Below are 19338 nucleotides of genomic sequence, written 5' to 3' on the forward strand. Positions count from 1 at the left end.
GTTGTTCCCAGCTGTCAGTGCTCTCCACCAGCCAATGCGTCCGATCAGCTCCTGCAGCAATGGAACCGAACAGGATACAACAACTCAGACTCGATACCATGGAGCAACCTCAATGTTTCGGTGAGACTGCCTCATAGCGACCTCTGATGGGAAAATCCGTATTTACAGTCTCAGAGAGACTGTGATTCATGTGAAGCAAAGATGGAGAACGGACTTACTTTCTACTTTGATCTAGACTCTCGTTTAGATGTTTCCTTATCTGGGTAAAATATTTGAAAAGTGGTATAATGAGTTGTAACGGCCACATTAGTAGGTCAGAGCATCTGTAGTGGCAGGACTCTGGGGATTTGCACAGATGGGGTTCAGGAAGTGGATTCAAAATCAAGTGAGTTCCATGCAGTTTCCCCCGAGTATGCCGAAGAAACACAATGAGAAGTGCTGCCTGCCAAACAGCTGAGGTTCTACATGAAAATCAACAGACACCCAAAGCTAGCTCACATAGACCAAAACATTTCTCATGTCCAAAATTACGTTTCCTGTTTTTTTGTTTTTGCTCATGTTTCCCTCTCTTTCCCCCATGAAGAACTCTGGCGCCCCCTAGAGGTGGTATTCGCCACACTTTGAAAAGACCTGACTGAAAATATATCTAACCTACCTGAACAACATTTTTAAGCTGCAAATGTTTCTAAAACTGCTGGCAAGTCAAAGCAAATATAACTCCCACATCACAATAGTAATTATATTCTCCTTTTCCTTTAGATGTGTAAATTGCTTGACGGGGAGTTTGTGGGTCCTGCCTGTGGTCACCATGGTCCTTACATCCCAGATGTTCTTTTCTGGTCCATTATCCTCTTTTTCACCACATTCTTTTTATCATCATTCCTCAAGCAGTTTAAGACAGAGAGATACTTCCCCACAAAGGTGAGATGTTTGTTTTTGGCACTGCAGAATAATCTATATGTGTTCAGATGAGACCAGTTTGTCTGCAGATATTACACATACTGTTCATCTTTGTAAAAAACTTTTTACTGGTCGGATATAATTTTGTAATCTTTAATGATGTGTTTTAATTTGCTTTAAGCATAAAATCATCATCATTAGGTGAAACAATGGCTTAAAAACATCAGTAACTCAACCACTTAGTAGATTGAGTTACTGAAATAAATTACATTTTAAGTAATATTCCAAAGTATTAAATCTGACTATATTATATATTATTAAAAAGGAAATACGGATACAAAGAAAAATGAATGTTTCTCCTGTAGTGTTGAACCTACAAAGTTTTCACGGTTCTGTAAATGTTTACATTTCGTCAGTTATTATCATGCTCCAGCAGTTATATGTGCTGAAGGAGCAGAGCATCCTCCCACACACAGCATCTAGCCTATTATCACTTGGTGTGGGCAGATGTTGGCATTGTGTGATTTTCACTGTTGACAGAAGTATAATTATTACTTCTGCGTGACTGCAGAGAGAGTGTGCTTGAAATGAAGTAAGTTTAAATTATATTTATAATGAAATTACCCCTTCTGGATGTGTGTGTATGCTTACCTTGTAGGTACGATCCACCATCAGTGATTTTGCCGTGTTTTTAACCATAATGATTATGGTGCTTGTGGATTATCTGATGGGAATTCCGAGTCCTAAACTGCATGTCCCGGATCGCTTTGAGGTTAACATTGTATTATCATTTTTGCTCCATTTTGTTTAAGAAAATGTTTAAGCTTCATGCCTTGTGAACTAAGTGAAACCATCATTTTTCCTCGTAGCCAACATCAAAGCACAGAGGCTGGCTGATGGATCCATTAGGAGAAAACCCCTGGTGGACGCTGCTGGTGGCAGCAGTTCCTGCTCTACTCTGCACAATCCTCATCTTTATGGACCAGCAGATCACTGCAGTCATCATCAACCGCAAGGAGCACAAGCTGAAGGTTAGACCTGGCTTAGAAAAGAAATATAAATATATGTTGTACTGTAAAATGCAACATGTATGTCAAACTTGCTGTCATCTACAGTTTGTCATATAATTCAACACTTTCCTTTTTCTCTTACAGAAAGGATGTGGTTATCACCTGGATCTCCTTATAGTCGCGATAATGCTGGGTGTGTGCTCCATTATGGGCTTGCCATGGTTTGTGGCTGCGACTGTCTTGTCCATCTCCCATGTGAACAGCCTGAAGGTGGAGTCCGGCTGCTCGGCGCCGGGAGAGCAGCCCAAGTTTCTGGGCATTCGGGAGCAGCGGGTCACTGGATTCATGATTTTTACCCTCATGGGCTGCTCTGTTTTCATGACCTCGGTACTGAAGGTGAGATCGGCGGAATAATTTTTTATTTCACTGTATAGGAAAATAATAGGATGCAAGTTATATTATGAATGTTTATAAAGTTTTCTGCATTTTATGACTAAATATACATTGATTAATTAAACGTATGTGATTTGTGGCTTTATACAGTTTATTCCCATGCCTGTTCTGTATGGAGTTTTTCTCTACATGGGTGTCTCTTCCCTCAAAGGCATTCAGGTAAGATTCTGCTCCTCCAGTGTTTAATGAAAGAGCAGAGCTGTCTGCCTTTTTTTTTAACGTTTAATAGCAGTTACGTTTTTGTATGTCCGTGTTTCTCTTCTCTTAATCACAGTACTTTTCAGTAACTTTGTATTTTTTCCTCCTTAGTTCTTTGACAGAATCAAATTATTTGGCATGCCTGCAAAGCACCAGCCCGATCTGATCTACCTGCGCTACGTGCCACTGTGGAAGGTTCATGTGTTCACGCTAGTGCAGCTCACCTGTTTGGTGTTGCTATGGGTCATAAAAGCCTCTGCAGCAGCTGTCGTGTTTCCCATGATGGTAATTATTTGATGACGTTTGGAGTCATAATTTTAAACAGTTAGACCTGAACTAATGTGATATTCTGACAGCTTACTGTGACTGTATGGCTAGGTAGGTTGTATTTAATTTATTTTTTTAGCATGAAAGGCCCACTGAATAAACATAAATGTTACAGCGTTAATTTTATTGTGATGTTCTTACATTGGCTCAAACAAATGTTCACACTGCTGTCAAAAAGCAAGGATTTTGCAGTGTTAAAAAATGAAACCGCACTTACTTTGAATTTGTGATATGGCAAATAAATCACTATTAATTAAGATTTTTGTCAAACACTTATTTTCAATATTTAGAGCATGCTTCCTAGACCACATTTGGTTTATTTCTTGCATATTTCTTGTCTGCAGGTTTTGGCTCTTGTGTTTATTCGAAAGCTTCTGGACTTTTTGTTTACTAAGAGAGAGTTGAGTTGGCTAGATGACGTGATGCCAGAAAGCAAGAAGAAGACAGAGGATGACAAGAAAAAGAAAGCACAAGAAAAGCTGGTGAATTCATTTATATGGCTGTTTTCTGTGGGAATCAATTATTCTAGGTTGTATAAATATATGAAGAAAGATTTAGCAAATTGATCAGACTAGACATTTATGTTGGTATGAAATACTTAACTACTCAGCAACAAACCCAACCATTTAGATTATGCAACTTTATTTTCAGATTTGTATTGTTATCCAGATAAACCTAAAACGGCAGTGTTATACCTCGACTTTTTAATCCAAAGTAAATAAAATGAATCTCAAACCAGGAAGTTGTTGTCATTTTAAGAAATAAAACAGCAAATCTTGGCAATGATAGTTTTGAAATGAATGGTTATCACATTGTTTGCTTAAGGAGGAAGAATCTCAACTGGAGGAGGAAGAAGAAGAAGAGCGGAAGATGAAGGTTCGTTTTGAAGGCTCAAACCGGCTGAACATCCCGGTGACCTCGTTCTCAGGAAGGTGAGCTTGGCTGTCCTTAAATAGTCTTGCTCGTCATAAAATGCTTTATGTTACGACATTAATTTTATTGTGATCTGCTTACAGTGGATCAAACAAATGTCCACACCCCCTGGAGTTTATAATGTTAAAAAGATGAAAATGCAATAAATTGTTCAAAAATGTTTTTTACCTGTTATGTGGCATAGTTCCTGTACAATGAACAAAATATAATACATTGGGGAGAAAATCATTGAAAACACAAAACATGAAGAACTTCTGACAATAACTTCATTTTCTGCTTCTGACAGAATCCTTTTGACTTAAGAAAGATAAAGAGAGGCTCAGAAAAAAATCTACACCTAAAGGACGAATCTGTTATGATTCAATAAAACTAAGCTTCAACATTTGAGCCATTGTTCCTAAATATATATTTGATGCAAGCATGCATTTGGGAACATACCTGCAGTAAAGACATACGGTGGTGGCAGCATAGTCTTATTGCAATTTTATTCTGCTGTTTTGTCAATGTGGGTGAAATTATCCACAATTTCAAATATCAGTCAGTTTTGACCTAATGTCTTCAGACCAAACTTACACAATGAGAAAAATAAACAGGATTTGGGATTGTTGATCATAATGTAGAACTAAAAATCTAATTTAAAAATGCTTAATTGATTCCAACAGAGCATTGTTGGCAGAAGAATTGATTTCCTGTTTCATCATGTTGTCTTTGTACGACTTGAAATGGCCATTAGTAGAGCTGTGTGTTATTATGTCCATCTCAAACAGATCATACAGAATAGGAGTAGTGACCGAAAGCCTCCAATGGAAGAACAGGTAGCAGGGCTGAGTGTCTGATGCAAAACATCTGAGCCACATAGCTGCATATTAACTCTGGTTATCCATACTGGCATGGCACAAATATCACTATATTGATATTAATCTAAAAAAGAAAAAAAAGATGCTTTTTTTAAGGTTAAATAGTTTCTGTTGAAATGTTTTGAAAAGATTTAACTTTTACTTACTTTAGGAATCTAAAAACTAATAGCTATAAACAAATAGTTCTTGCTTAAAATGCAAACATTTCTTTCTGTGTGTTAATCTGGAATGTTCTGGTTGTGATCCGTCTTCCTGTGCTGAAGTTTGTTTTTTAACCCCATAATTTCTGTGCATGCTTCTGTCTGCGTCTTTGAACTGTTCTGCTCTCATCTCTTCCCACTGACTCAAACGTCCACATGCCTGTCTTTCTCTTTGTGTTTTATGTTTGCATTTTGGCATGTAGTTCTGATTCTGACGCCTTGGTTGTAAATATCTCTGATGAAATGGTCCAAACCGCAGTGTGGAAAGCAGTGAACTCGAGTGCAGAGTTCTGTGTCCAACCTGTGAGGCGTTCAGGAAGGTAGCTATGCCATTTCCTGCAGTTTTCCAGAGCCTCCCATCAGTGCAATGAGACTAGTTTGCTTTGGAGACTACTTTACTGAAGCATGTTTATGACTCTGTCGGATCAGGATGTTGACATGGAGACAAACAAACCTATTCTGAGTCTCAAAAGTGTACAGAACTCTGCTAACATGTCAGGGTTTATTATACAAAAATAATTTTAAAATGTTCACGTTTGTTGTAATGTTTATTCCTCACAATTCTTCTAAAACAGAAAACAAATCTCTTTGGAGAAAAAATATATAAAAAATAAAAATGATCCATATTCTTAAATTACTTTTAGAAGTAAGACATATTTTGATTGAAAATTTGTTTTTAGTCCCGTGAAGGCACATGCCTCACAACAGTTATAGTGTTTTTGCGTAGATAACTACACACCTACACAAAAAAAATTATAACAGTATTTTCACTCCTTTGTTATCTGGCCTTGGGCACAGCCCTCTATATAAGGGCTATAGGTCAGATGTGTACATCTACAGCAGTGAGACTCCACCTGAAAGACTGTATATTTTACAATAGTATGCAAAATATGTCTTGACATTTGAAATATGAATACTGCATTCCAAGCAATTCCTTATAGCAGTCCTATTCCAATACTTATACGTTTTCTCCAGGTCTAGACAACAGTGAGGTTTCAAAAACCAGAATAGACTGACATCAACACAGAAGCAGCTATATAAACTTTTGTGAAACTGGTTTTGTTCTACAGGTGACGTTAAAACTTTTCTGTCTTACTTAGGAGTGATGCTGTCAAACAGAGAAAGCAAAACATCTACATGTGGCTGAAATATGTTATAGGCAGACATTTCCAATGTGGATTTGACTTAAAACAATTTCAAAAGTACACCATTTCCACAGGAAAGTTGAAAGGAAAATTTAAGTTTTGGACTGACTTTGCCTGAATCCAAAGCGAAATCCAACAGTAAGGAGTCACCCAAAGAAGATTGTGAACAAGAGACATACATCTAATAGATTTCTGACAGACAGTTTAGAAAGGTATTACGGTAAATATTAATATAAATTTGGGTTATTGTTGCTTTTGCATTTAGTTTTCTTTTTCTTCTAAGAGAAAAAGAAACAAATTTTTAAAATTATTCATCAAACTTTTGATATTTTTACTCACAAATACCTGGAATTTAACATGGGTGTGTAGAGTCTTGAAAGTTTAACTTCACAGACTATTAAAGTGGGACAACTTCTACAATTGACTTAGATCTTTTTCACAATTACAGTTAAACAGAGTCATAAACATAGTCACCATAAATAAGGAATAAAAGCATTGAACAGACAGAAAATACTGAAAAAAAATTTAGGTCCCCAGAAGAATTGGGAGACATTCCACTGTAATTTAAACTGAAACATAGCAGAATGCTTCGTGATCATATCTTTAAAAATTATATTAAAAAAGTCTTTGAAATATTTTTTAGTTGTTGTATATGTATATCAACAAATAAATGAATTATCTATGACAATGTTAAACCATTTTCTATTTCAAAATAAGGAAAGCTTAGTTGTCACAGTTTCAGGTCTCTAAGTTGACCAATCTAAATGTGTTATGTATCATCTACTGTTATGGCCACAAGTTTTGACCTTGACAGAAATTTTTTCACTTCAGTTTTTTCATATTCTGTTTTAAGATTGCTTTTATTATTGTACATTATTTCAAACACCAAGTAGTTTCACCTAATTTCTCCAATGACACCAAATTTCAAGGTAACGTTTCTTCAGTGTAACCCAGTTACTAGCACAGGCGAACATGTCCATTGGCCAAGATAAGATCATTTCATTAACTTCTTTAGCAAACTCTGATTGCTGTACAAAAGGACAGATGTGCTGGAAGTTATTGTATTCTTGTTAAAGGTGTGTAGGCAGATGCAAGAAACAGCTGCTACTCAAAGAAAAGGTTTTATGAATTGCTGAAAAACTCAAGGTGAGATGTTTGAAAGTAAAGAAAATTGTAGGGGCTTTAAGAGTGCCCAGCAAGGGGCAGAATTATGTTCTGTTGAGGAGTATGTTATCTTAAAAAGTTGTTACTTCCTGTCCAGAGCGTGTTCAACATTGGTAGCAGGTGGATTTGAGAGCATTTGCAGAGACAGTACAGTGAAGAATTTTGGATAAAAGCCTTGTTGCCAGAAGGACAGCACATGAGACCTAAACTCTACAGGAAGTTCTAACTACTTGCAAGGCTGCTGGTGAGGAATCTTCCTTTTGAATATTTGCAAATTTGGAAAATCATTTTGTCATTAACAGGGAGAGAGAGAAATGTAAACATCTTTAAGAATAACTCCAGTGAGACCCTGTAGTGCTTAAGATCAGCGCCTGAGCACTAAAAAAGTATAAATGGGACCCATCTGGTAGGGGTTTGGCCCAGAAGACTGTCTGCAGCTTGTTCCAGTAGATTACGGTTGCAAACAAAAAGAAAAGTCAACACTACAAGTGTTGACTCTTCACAGAAATTTGGTGGATTTTTTTGGAACTAATAAAACTACTCATTCGTCAATCCTGAGTGTACAATCGAATTTTTTTGAAACCATCAAACACATTTCTGTCATGAAGAAAACTTTTATTTTGACTGTAAGTAAGTGGTTTCCAGTCTGTTGTTATAGTAGCACTTGAAATTTATGTCAGAATAAATCTGCACAGTTTTAGCACTTGTACAAATTTAAATTAGACCATTCATATGCAGTGATACACCTCAGACCTTCTGGGACTTTGTTTAGCCAGAGCTCTGGAACTGGAAGCTGCTCTTACATAGTACTATGGTACTACTATCCTTGAAGTAGTATCACTGGTCATCGAGACACTTAGTAACTGCTTTTAACAACGCAAATCTATGCAAGTGTTCATCCTGTTCTTCTTTCTTCGCCTTTGAACAGCCAAGAGAAGGTGGCCTGTGTTAGAGTTGATGTCAGCCCAGATTCACCAGGAGAGGGCTCCACTACAGAAACCTTCCTGTGATAAAGGAAGGCTCACCTTCGTCTTCTGAGCCCTCAACACTTTCCTGCTAAGACGGTGCCTCGTCATCAGGGCAAAGAGCAAAACCGAACTGGAGCAGCACAACCCAACTGCAGGGAAACAGACAAGCTCCCACCAATGCTGAGAGTCCTACATGTTCATCAAATGTGCCACACTGCACATCATATCAAAAATCTAGAAGGAATATCAAGAAATTATGACATCCATTATCCCTTTTAGGGATTCTCTAAAGCTCGCCAGTTCTTCTCGACTATTTGAACCACAGATGCCAAAGGAAGGCCATTTCTTTAGTCAAGATCTGACAATTTTATTTCATTTGTTGTTTGGTGTAAACTTAAGTTTTTACCCAGTGCCAGAATTGTGCAGGTTTTATTTTACCTCATATTTTTTTATGGAACAACATCTCCAATGTTTATTTAACAAACACCATGAATCAGGTTATTTTCAAATCATTCAATCCTAAATAGCAACCGGCGAGTCAGACACTCTAAATTCTAATCTTTTAATAGTCAGTGAATGCACCGTACGTAAACACTATGACTTCTCGTTAGAAAAGAACAACGAAAAGCTTAAAACACTTTTCATACGGAAGCTATTCCATCTACAGAGATATGTTGGCTGATCATTCTGGGCTGCCATGAGAGAACAAGACTTTCATCAGATAACAGGAAGGTGGATTGTATTGGAGCCACGTAAAGCTGTTTTTTACTTGAGTTTTCAACCTCTTTCTGTCAATTATTTTGAGTGTCAGTGAGGTGTTTAAAAACAAAGTCAGAGGAAGCACACAGATTCAAGAAACTATTTGAAAAATGTCATTTTACCACATGCCCAGACATTTCTGTGGCTTATTCTGGCTACGAGAAAGCGCAAGACTTTCTGCAAGTAACAGGAAAGTAGAACAAAGAACAGCAATGTTTTATTCTTTTTGGGATTACAGCATCTGTCTGTCATAAAATATGATGTATCTGGAAGTAACATAGAAAATACACAGGAGACTGCTGTTTTAGTGATGCTAGCCATGCAAACTTTTAACAGTTTAAAATATCAACTCTGTAATCTTGTTTTGCAGGGACTCCTTTCTCATCGCAGTTATTATATCTTCTTATGTCAGTTCTTTCAACAAAAGTGGAGTCTGTGCAAATCAGCTTCAGCAGGTCAGAGATCAGAAACTGACCATGAAATTCTGACCGGTGCATCTCTTAACAAAAGCCATTAAGGTGGTGTTCTTTCAATTCATCCTAAAGATAATTATACTTTTATTGCACCATGACTTTACACTGTAAGACTTTTGGATTTACTCAGAAACCACCTCTCCTGTCTCCATGAGGACACACAGTGTTTGATATTGCTGCTCTGAAGTTAGCCAGTTGTTTTCACTGTTCAGTTCACAGATCGTAGTGGATGTTAGTATTTTATCTGTTTGTGTGCTGTACTCTTCATCTGTATTATTGTAGAAAAGAGGCCATACAAAGTCTGTACTGTACAGGAAGCACTTTGACTGTAAACTTTATGATTTAAAGCAAATTACGTTGTTTAACTTCCTTTCATATCCTTTTTTAGAGATGTACAACTACAATTTGAGTTTGGTAAAGGATTTTAGTCTCTTTTTTTTGTCACAGGGCAGTGATAACTACTTGGTCTCTGTTTTTTTTCTGTCATCGCTGGCATCGTAAATATTTTAATAAGTAATAAAATCTGTCAAGGTGCAAAATAAAGAACAGAGTATTTGTGGACCGCAGTTATAGTTGCACTTGTTTTTATACTGTCTGTATTATTGTGAATATCAACCGTGTGTTGTATGAAATGTCTAGCGTTTAAAATGGTTTTATGCAAAATATTTTTACTGTACGTGTAAAAACTGTCATTGTAGGAACTTGATTTTATTTCTATTTTATGTTATTTTATTTTTTTGCAAAGTGCAGTCCTGTTTTAGCAATAAATATTCTCTACCAATCAACGTTTGGAGTCCCAGACTCCTCAAATATTCTGCCCAAGAATATTTTCCTGCAACATTTTGTGTGTCTGTGAGTAGCGACTCTGCAAACGACCGTTTATGGTGCCTTGTTGATGCTCTTAATGTGCAAGCGTTGTGGACTGGTTCATGTGATGGCGCACAGATTCCAGAACGGGGCCGTTACCTCCATCACACCGCTGTGTCCATCGTGTTCTTCCACGTCTTTCCCAAAAAACATGGACTTCTGTCTGTTTTCCATTTCAAATGCAACTAAATGATGTGTTTCTGTGTCACAGCTCTAGTACGTGCTCACCACCAAAAAACAACAAAACATAAAGAATACTAAACGAAAGTTTATTTACTTAATCAGTGAATGTTAATTATTGTGGTGTCAATGTCAAATATAAATGTGTATATTTAATTATTTTGCAGAAAATTAGACCTGTTGAGTACTTTCAGAATTATATAGATTGTGTAAATTATGAAAGACCCTATTTTCACAGGCTCACCAATCAGAATGTATGAATCTGAATGAAAAGTCTCCTATGGAAAGTGATGTCTAGCCACCTAAATCACTCAGTAAAAATGTATTTCTACTGATGTACAGATCATCAGTTTTTATGTTTGCTGACTTCTTCTGTCATGGTTGATTGTTGCAAAGCAATAAAAGGAACTCTTGGGGATTTCTTTCTGTCTTTCTTCAATACTGCATGCCAGTCAGATCCCATCTGAGGTGCGTTAGTTGTAGTTAGGAAAAAGGTTTTGAATGATTTTGTGGGAGTTGTGACATGAAATCACAGCAGCACAGTACTCAGAAACCATTGATTATTTGTTACATTGTCGCTTTTTATCCATTCAATTTTCCTTTATTTTGGTTCCAATCTGAGTCAGTGTACTCAAAAACATTGACACATTATCATCCCTAAAATGATCAAATATTTCTGTGAAAATGTAATTTTTTTTTAAAATTGGCAGTTGGTTTTCAAAGCGACTGTGAATTGACAAATTGATGATAAAAATAAATAAATAAATCATGCATGGCAGGTCAAATTTTCTTTTCTCAAAGATCTGTCACCATCTTCTGCTCCTCCCTCCGAGGGCAAAATGATCATTTTCAGGGTTTAAACATGATCTACTGGGACATGTTTGGATAAATCCAAGCACAAGATCTAAAGAACAAGTGCATCCTTCCAGCTTTTTAATGTCGGAGGAGTAACGATATTTAATTTTGTTACTCTATGTCATGGGCATGTCACTGCCATTGAGCCGATCATGTGAGGTTATTTGTCCAACATTTAATATTTGCTCTAAACTGGATCATCAATAAAACAATCACCCCAAACACAACAGCAATCCGATACTAAAGAAAAAAAAAAACATTTGGAAAAATCTCTTTTTGAGATCCTGATGTGAGCTTATTTTGCAGATTAGTTTTGTTACTCCTCTATGAATGAAGTAGGTTCTATAACCAAATGTGAGGTCATTGATCTAACAGCTGTAGCTTTGTCCAAACCACCACCAAATCTGCAGCAGAATGACTGAAAAAGTAAAGCATCATGGACTAAACAGCCCAAAGTCTGTGATTGAACCTAAGTGTTCCAGTCTCTGCCTACTGAAGGAATGTTTTAAAGCTGTGCAAAGGGCATTAGTGTTAAAGGTGGTTATCATATTGGTCTTTATTTCCATGTATTGTCAATAAAACTCCATTCTGAAGGCACGTATGTTTTTATGACAGGCGACTGAGAAAAAGTTAATATGGTAATAATTACATTTGAAAATTATTTGAACGTTTCTCATTATATATATACATGGACAAAGTCAATACATGTGTATTATTATTTCTTAGTAGACTGGATATCAGAAATCAAGTTTCATTTCAAGGATTTATTTTTTAACAAATGGTTTCCAACCTGAGCTCTGGCTGACATTTTAATAAACAGAAGTTATTTCGGAGCAAATGCAATAGGGGGCAGCAGAGACACACATTGCATACGACTACAGACGAGCATAGATACAATTTCCCATTCAAACAGTTAGAATTCCTGGAACACCGCCTTACTGTGTATGAATTAAATACACAGTAATTAAGTCACACTGTAAATATTTGATCCTTTTATTTGGGATAATAAAGAATTAAGCCCAACCTTTGTGTGTTTTTGTTTTGACTCTGTCAGTCAGCACTTGGTCAGGTGTTACAGGTACAGTGAATTTCTTGGTTACAGAAATTTGAATAATTTTCCATCTGACTCTTAATCTACTGTGATAGTAAAACGTGGTTAACCTCCAGTAACATGTTTAATAATGAACGTCGGCACATGCTGTACCTGGAAGAAATGAAGTCAGACCTTCTCTGCTTTTTCAGCTGAAAACTTGAAATTTTGAGAAATGTGAAGGACACAGTTTGACGTGTCACAAAATAGAAATACATTCAAGAGAAATAAATAACTAGAATTTTTAGCAGCTGCAGAATGAAAGTTGAACACATTGGTATAATCATTGGTTAATATATGTGTGCATTCACGTGAAAGGAAAATATTATATATGCAAGTGGCAATAGAAGGTCATACAGGGCAATTAATCTTAGTTCCTTGAATAGAAAGATTTTTAGCTCATTTGCATGTAATTTGCACTTTTTAAAGAAATTAATACACTGAAATTGTGTCTTTTCCAGAGCTAATTTATGGCTATTTTAATGACTATGTCTTATGCCCAGTTCACACTACACGATTGTCGGGCCCGATTTTGCCCTTACGACAATCTTAGAACGTTCTGAGTTCTAAGATTGTCGCTTCCGGTAACCGATCGTCCTGTAGTGTGCGGTGTGTTACGACTGATCGGGTCCAGTCGGTGGAACGTGTTTAACCATCTTGGCTCATTCATCGCAATGTCTGTGGTGTTCCCCCGACTTGTTTTTTTTTTTAATGAAAGATAATAGACCTTTTTTTACCGGAAGCTGTATCTGGAAGGGCTGCGGCACTTCCTGCTTTGGTGACTGTAATTCAAGTACTCTGAAAAACGGCTCTCCTCCTCCGGTCCTTTTCATCGTCCTTACTTAATTTGCCAGCCCTTTCTTTTGCTGATGCGGAGGAAATCGCAGCGGCTAATTCATCCACCAACAAACGTGTGAAAGGATACAAGTTCTTCCACGAAAAATATATCCACCGCTATCAAGGTAAGAAAAGATGTAGCTTAGCGAGCTAACCGCTAGCTACAATATATGAACTACACAAACATCGTAATGAAGCTTAACTTAGTTTGCTAAATTACGTGGAATATTGGAGACAAACATAATTTAAACTTTTCAATTATATTCTGATTACATTCTGAAATGTATTTGCCAGTTCAGTTTGTGAAAAACAGCATGCTAGGACTTAGTTATGAGATACTAGATGACGCTTGATGTTGAAACTGTGCTTTACTCCTTCATGCCTGCAGTGTCCAATATTGTCGAGGGACAGGTAGTTGTCAGAGCAAGATGCTTCAGATCCACGAAGAAAATGAGGAACCGCATAAGCTGCAGGTTTGAAACAATCAGAAAGCCGGTTGGCTCTTGTTCGGTAGTTCGAGTTCCTGATCATATGTGACAGATGAAGAACTTCCACGTACGACTTCTGGACAACTCAGAGCTTTTTTCTAACATCTTCCTGTTCAGAGGGGACTATTTGTTTTCTGTTTTTGTTGCGGTTGCAACAGTCTGTTTTTTCGGCTGTTGTTGAAGCTTCAAACTAGAATCTATTGTTCAAAGCTAAACATGCTATATGTATATATATGTTACTAAAACAGTTGTCTGTTTTAGATATCACTGGGTGTTGGAAAAGAAAAGGCTCAATTACTGGATTATTCCTGTAGCTGTGCAGCTGGTAAAGGTTTTTGCAATCATGTAGTTGCACTTCTTTACCAGACTGCACACTACTGCCAACTCCAGCTGCCAACTGTTCCTCCTGCACAAGTGATTTACAAAGATGGCACAGACCAATAACACAGGTAAGAAAAAAAGAGTGGAACACATTGTCCTATGGGATGTGATATATAAATATACTAGATATACATTGCATATCCTGTTATATACATTTAATTATATACATTGCATATCCTGTCATACACACATGATCTTAAAATAACAGTACTATAGTTATGTACACAATTTATTCCTCCTTTGATTGTGTCGCACTGCCATTTACGTTCCTTTCCCACCTGTATTTTATAATCGCCTTATAAAATTTGTTGTAATCTCAATATTACTTGTGTCAAATATAATTTCTCTCATAGTTTGTTTGGAATATTTCTTTTTTGTAGGCAGTGAAAAAAAAAACAGGCTCAACCGCTATCAATTAATTTATTTTCAAGTTGGGTGAAAATCTAAACTGTGCCAAATCAGTCCCATTATGTCCTAACAAATTTCTCACTCATCCATTTATTTGTTCTTTAGTTTGACATCTTTCTGTGTATTTCTTGTAAGGAGATACATCCTGAACCTGCCAGCAACATGGTGGTGCGGAAAAGATATCTGCACTCCACACTTTACAGAACTTACACAGGTATAACGTTTGGTTTATGTTTTTACACATATGTTTCCTTTGTAAAAATTTATTATCATTATGTCACTGATGTTTGTAGGACCACTTCCAGATCCCGACATTCTGGCATCAGGAGAAAACTACGCCAGCTGGAGTCCCAACCACTTATCGCTCTTGTCCTAGATGATCTTTCACATTTGGAGCTGGTTCCATCCAAATTTGGATCTGTGCCACAGAGCTCACCAATGTCTTATCAGTGCCCACCTGAACAGTCCTCTGGTAGCATCATTCTGCACCACATGGCTCCAGACTTCCCTTCTCTTCCTTTGATGCTGCATAGTCTTCCAAATATGTGCTTTGTTTCCACACTTGGTCAACTTATGCATCTTCATTCTCTGCAAGTGTCACTGGAAATGTCTTATGAAATAGAAGCCAGAACAAGACAGCAGTCCAGATGTCCTGCATGGGTACATCTTCAACAACCAAGACTTTCTGCTAGCCATTTCCGTGATGCTTGCAGAGGAAGTGCAGAGGAGGAGTCTGCTGGCACAGCACTGGCATCTCGGATGATTAGGGGCTCCACCAGACAAATTGCCGCCATGAAGCGTGGTCTGCAGGTGGAGTCTGAGGTGCTGGCAAACTATGCTGAGATGTTGAGGGTCAACTTGCTTCCTGTGGGATTCATTGTTCGCCCTGACGCATCATATCTTGGTGCAACTCCAGATGGTAAGGTGTACAACCCGTCAGAATCACCCCCGTTTGGACTGGTTGAGGTAAAAAGCAGCATGAAGAATGATGCATCTCAGGTTGCTCACCTCAAGGTCCAGGATGACCACTCAGTTTTCAGGCGTTCACACGCCTACTACTGGCAGGTACAGGGTCAGCTGGCAATCAGCGGATTGGAATGGTGCGACTTTGTTACAGACACCCTAACAACAATAACTGTTGAGCGGGTGTGGCGTTATGAGGCTTTCATTGATCAAATGAAATCTAAACTGGACTTATTTTACTTCAACACCTTCATTGATGTGTTCATGTCAATGCAATAAGAATTGTAAAATGTGTAACTAACCCTTTTGTTCCTTTGCATTTCAAATATCCAATCTCAAGCCGTGTGAATCACTGTAAATAGTTGTCACTCATGAAACATAGAGATGTGCAAATGTCTTTAAAAGGCAGTTGGATAATTTACAAAAATTTGTTTTCTTAACTGCAGTTGTTTTGAAACTTATGTTTTAAAAATTTTCTCCTTGAGGTTGTCTTAAGTATTTTTTTAAATCAACGTATGGTGTACAATTATAAGATATAAAATAGTTATGGATTTTTTTGTTTTTACAAGATTGTAAATTGTACTTGATTTGTTTTCCTTGCAATTCAACTTAATACAAAAAGAAAGTCAAGTGTGCTGCTAAAGTGTGTTTTAATTGAATATTTTTTGCAAAAGTCTCGACATTTAACTTTTTACATAACATTACAACAATTAACATACAGAAAAAATTTAGTCTGCAACACAAAATGGGCCTTGATAATTTGCCAAAACACAACAGTTGTGCCAGATTTGATTGACAGTTCCTATTAAAGTGAGAGGCACTGGGGAATCCCAGATGTGGCAGCACTTTACTCTAGCGATTGCTCGCTCTACAATGATCCGCAGCCGAGCGATGGTCTGGGTCTCCTCTGTCTCTTCCTTGCTGAACTGACCAGGATGCCTCAATGGTGGAATAATGAGTTTGGCTCCAACTTCATGAAGGAGGTCTTGAATGAGGAAGCCTTTATCTGCCATGACTTCATCTCCCAATTCAAGCAGAGGAAGGATTCCACTGACCTTTGTTATTTATTTGTCGGAGATGCAGCCTGTGTACAACGCTGAAATAAATGTCACCAACCCACAGGAGCAACTCCAATCAGCCCTTTCAGAGTGGAGTGGTTCTTGTAGGCAGAGAACGTTTCAGACTGTAAGGTGAGGGATGATGGCGTTTCCAGAGCAACTTCTGTGCAGTCCAAGATGACACGGACATTTGGAGAGAACTTCAGAAATTTCTGAGGCATACTGGCTTTTACCTTCTCACGACTAATCCACAGGTTGATGGAAGAGAACACAGTGAAGAGGTAGTTGGCCCAGGTGATGGTCACTCAGCTGACAGTAGCTATGAGCTGCTCCTTGATGCCCACTGCAACCCTGAATGAGAACATCAGGAACTCATCAATCAGAGGCATGCAGCAGGCAGGGCTGGCTGCAGCACATGCTTCCTCTCCAAGTTTCTGTGCTCTGGTCCAGAACACCAGGCGTGATGCAGAGGGTGCAATGGACTCCCAGAAGATCCGGAACACACATTCAGATCTGGACATGAGAGGCACAGTAGCGGCTAAAAAGTGTGGCAGACAAATCCACTTTTTGAAGTCTGGGCTCCTTGATATAATCCAGAGCTTCATCAAGTGCACCTGTAAAACCACAAAATAAAATAGCAAAACATACGGTTAGCAATAAGTTTTAATTATATATTTGAAACATTACTTCTGTGAAGATCAATACATGTTGTGAGTCGGAGCATGTATGTATACAGTCATTGACTTAATCTCTCCACAAAATACATAACCACATAATCTCATAATTTCATTATTATGTGATCATCATAATAATAATGTTATTATTTTTGCAACAGTTATATTTTACTGAAATTCTCTTACATGGAAAATATATACAATATACTATCTTTTACCTGCGGGTGGATGTGCCATATAATCATGGTCCGCAGTAGCATCTTCAGCCTGGCTAGCTTTCTGAGAGGACAAACTGCCGTTTCTTAGCCCTCTCGAAAGCAGACTCTCTCATTGCCGGTGCAGTGAAGTTATTCCAGGCAAACAGGGAAGAAACAGCTCCACTTCTAAAGCGGCTGGTGGTGGATAGAAAAGTCGGGACCTTCATCTCTTCGGGTCGCCTGGATCCACTGCCTCCGTTGGTCCGGGTCCGTCGGGAACGCATGATATGACAGATAAGGCTGTTCTCTTGCCCCACATGAACAACCAGGGACTGAACAAAAACAACTACGCCGATACTGAGCCATTTTCCGAGCCTTTCAATGCTAACGCTATAGCCACAGGAAGTTGTCCAACCCCACATCCGCCCCGGCCCCGCGCATGCGCACATCCGCCCCGGCCCCGCGCATGCGCACTACGGACCCGGCCCCGCGCATGCGCACATCCGCCCCGGCCCCGCGCATGCGCACATCCGCCCCGGCCCCGCGCATGCGCACATCCGCCCCGGCCCCGCGCATGCGCACATCCGACCCGGCCCCGCGCATGCGCACATTCGACCCGGCCCGTGGGGCGGGGCTGCGGTATTCTACAGAGTATATCTGGTTGAGAAGCGCATTCCAATCTTTGGTTGAAATGGCGCATTTGATTTTATTCTGCAGTCATAATACAATTTTAAACAATACAATAAGTTTCAATGAAAGGAGCTGGAATACGTTAAGCTTTCGCGGTCAGTTTGGGGGGAAAATTACAACTGCCATCTGATTTTCTAAAAACGAATATGCAGGAAATGCTTTCTTCTACTTTAAGCAGCTCTGATGTTTCAGTCATTCCGTCATATGCGTATATTTACAACAACATAAACACAGCGAAAAATTATAAAATTATACCTAAACGGTTAATTAAACGACTAAACCGAAAACATTAAAAACAGTATTTTTTATGAAAAAAAAAAACTCCCCTCCATAATCCTTGCTCACGATATCTCCAGTTCTTAATCCAAAACTTTGATTTTTGGTTACGTCTTTTTTGGGTTAACATAAGTCCGCAAACTAAAGTTACCACTTCAACGTTGTTGTCCATGTTTGTTTGTTTACTCTAAATTCAGGTGTGACAGCGCAGAATTTTAATTTGAAGGGATTTCGTATCTGGAATTAGAATGTGTTCGAGTGAAATCTCACACTCTAGGATCGAACCCGTTACACCTACGATTTTGAATCGGCTTGTGTGTGTTCTTTCACTCTCTCTCTCTCTTTCTCTCACGTTTTCAGAATCGGCCGACTTTTCTAAAGTCGTGCAGTGTGAACTGGGCTTTAGTTAATGACAATTTCTAACGTCCAGTGTCTAAAAGACTTTCAATAGTACCGTACATATTCAACTAAACCCTTTTTAACACAGTCATGTTGAAGCCTGAGGGTATAAGTTACTAAACAGTACTGGTAAAGCAGCTGAGTACAGAGTTCTGTGTTCACCAATATTAATGGAAAGCAAAGTGAGAGGAAAAAGTGGAAAAAGTTGCACAAGTAGACGTGGTAACAGCACTCTGTAGAGAAAGGCGAAGCAAAGCCCATAAAGAGTTAGGCATGGTGGACTGCAGCAATGTCAACGCATTCAAATCCAGCACCATATGTTTTGTTTCTCTAAATTGCTCTCAGGAATAAACGGGTTTGCACATGATTGTTTTGTACTGTCCATGATGTTCTCCACCTGTTGCCCAGTGTCTACTGTGTCTTGACACTAGCAGTGTTAAAAGTTATTTTTGGCTATATTTTATTTTTTTACGGTTTTCATTAGTTGTTGAGCCAAATTCATATATAAAAAAACATTTGATGCCTTTATGCTCCTCACTTTAGGATCAGAACAACAACAACAACAAAAAAAAACAGCCAGTCAGTGTG

The 19338-nt window shown here is 38.3% G+C and overlaps 1 protein-coding gene across 9 annotated transcripts in view; it reads left to right on the forward strand.

Annotated features, from left to right (window-relative positions):
- Positions 1–10852, forward strand: part of LOC129375044 (sodium bicarbonate cotransporter 3-like) — a 49307-nt gene extending 38455 nt beyond the window's left edge. For 5 of the 9 annotated variants that reach the window (XM_055053842.1, XM_055053844.1, XM_055053849.1 and 2 more), the window contains 11 exons: positions 12–120; positions 760–921; positions 1559–1672; positions 1770–1931; positions 2055–2306; positions 2454–2522; positions 2673–2846; positions 3233–3370; positions 3714–3820; positions 5082–5198; positions 8116–10852. In XM_055053842.1, the coding sequence (XP_054909817.1) occupies positions 12–120; positions 760–921; positions 1559–1672; positions 1770–1931; positions 2055–2306; positions 2454–2522; positions 2673–2846; positions 3233–3370; positions 3714–3820; positions 5082–5198; positions 8116–8197 (1486 nt within the window). In that variant the 3' untranslated portion in view covers positions 8198–10852. The other 4 variants (XR_008607595.1, XM_055053846.1, XM_055053847.1 and 1 more) reach the window with 4 other exon arrangements.
- Positions 10853–19338: the final 8486 nt, after the last annotated feature.

This window comes from Poeciliopsis prolifica, unplaced genomic scaffold (assembly GCF_027474105.1).
Source record: "Poeciliopsis prolifica strain line A6 unplaced genomic scaffold, Auburn_PproV2 SCAFFOLD038, whole genome shotgun sequence".
Classification (NCBI taxonomy): Eukaryota; Metazoa; Chordata; class Actinopteri; order Cyprinodontiformes; family Poeciliidae; genus Poeciliopsis; species Poeciliopsis prolifica.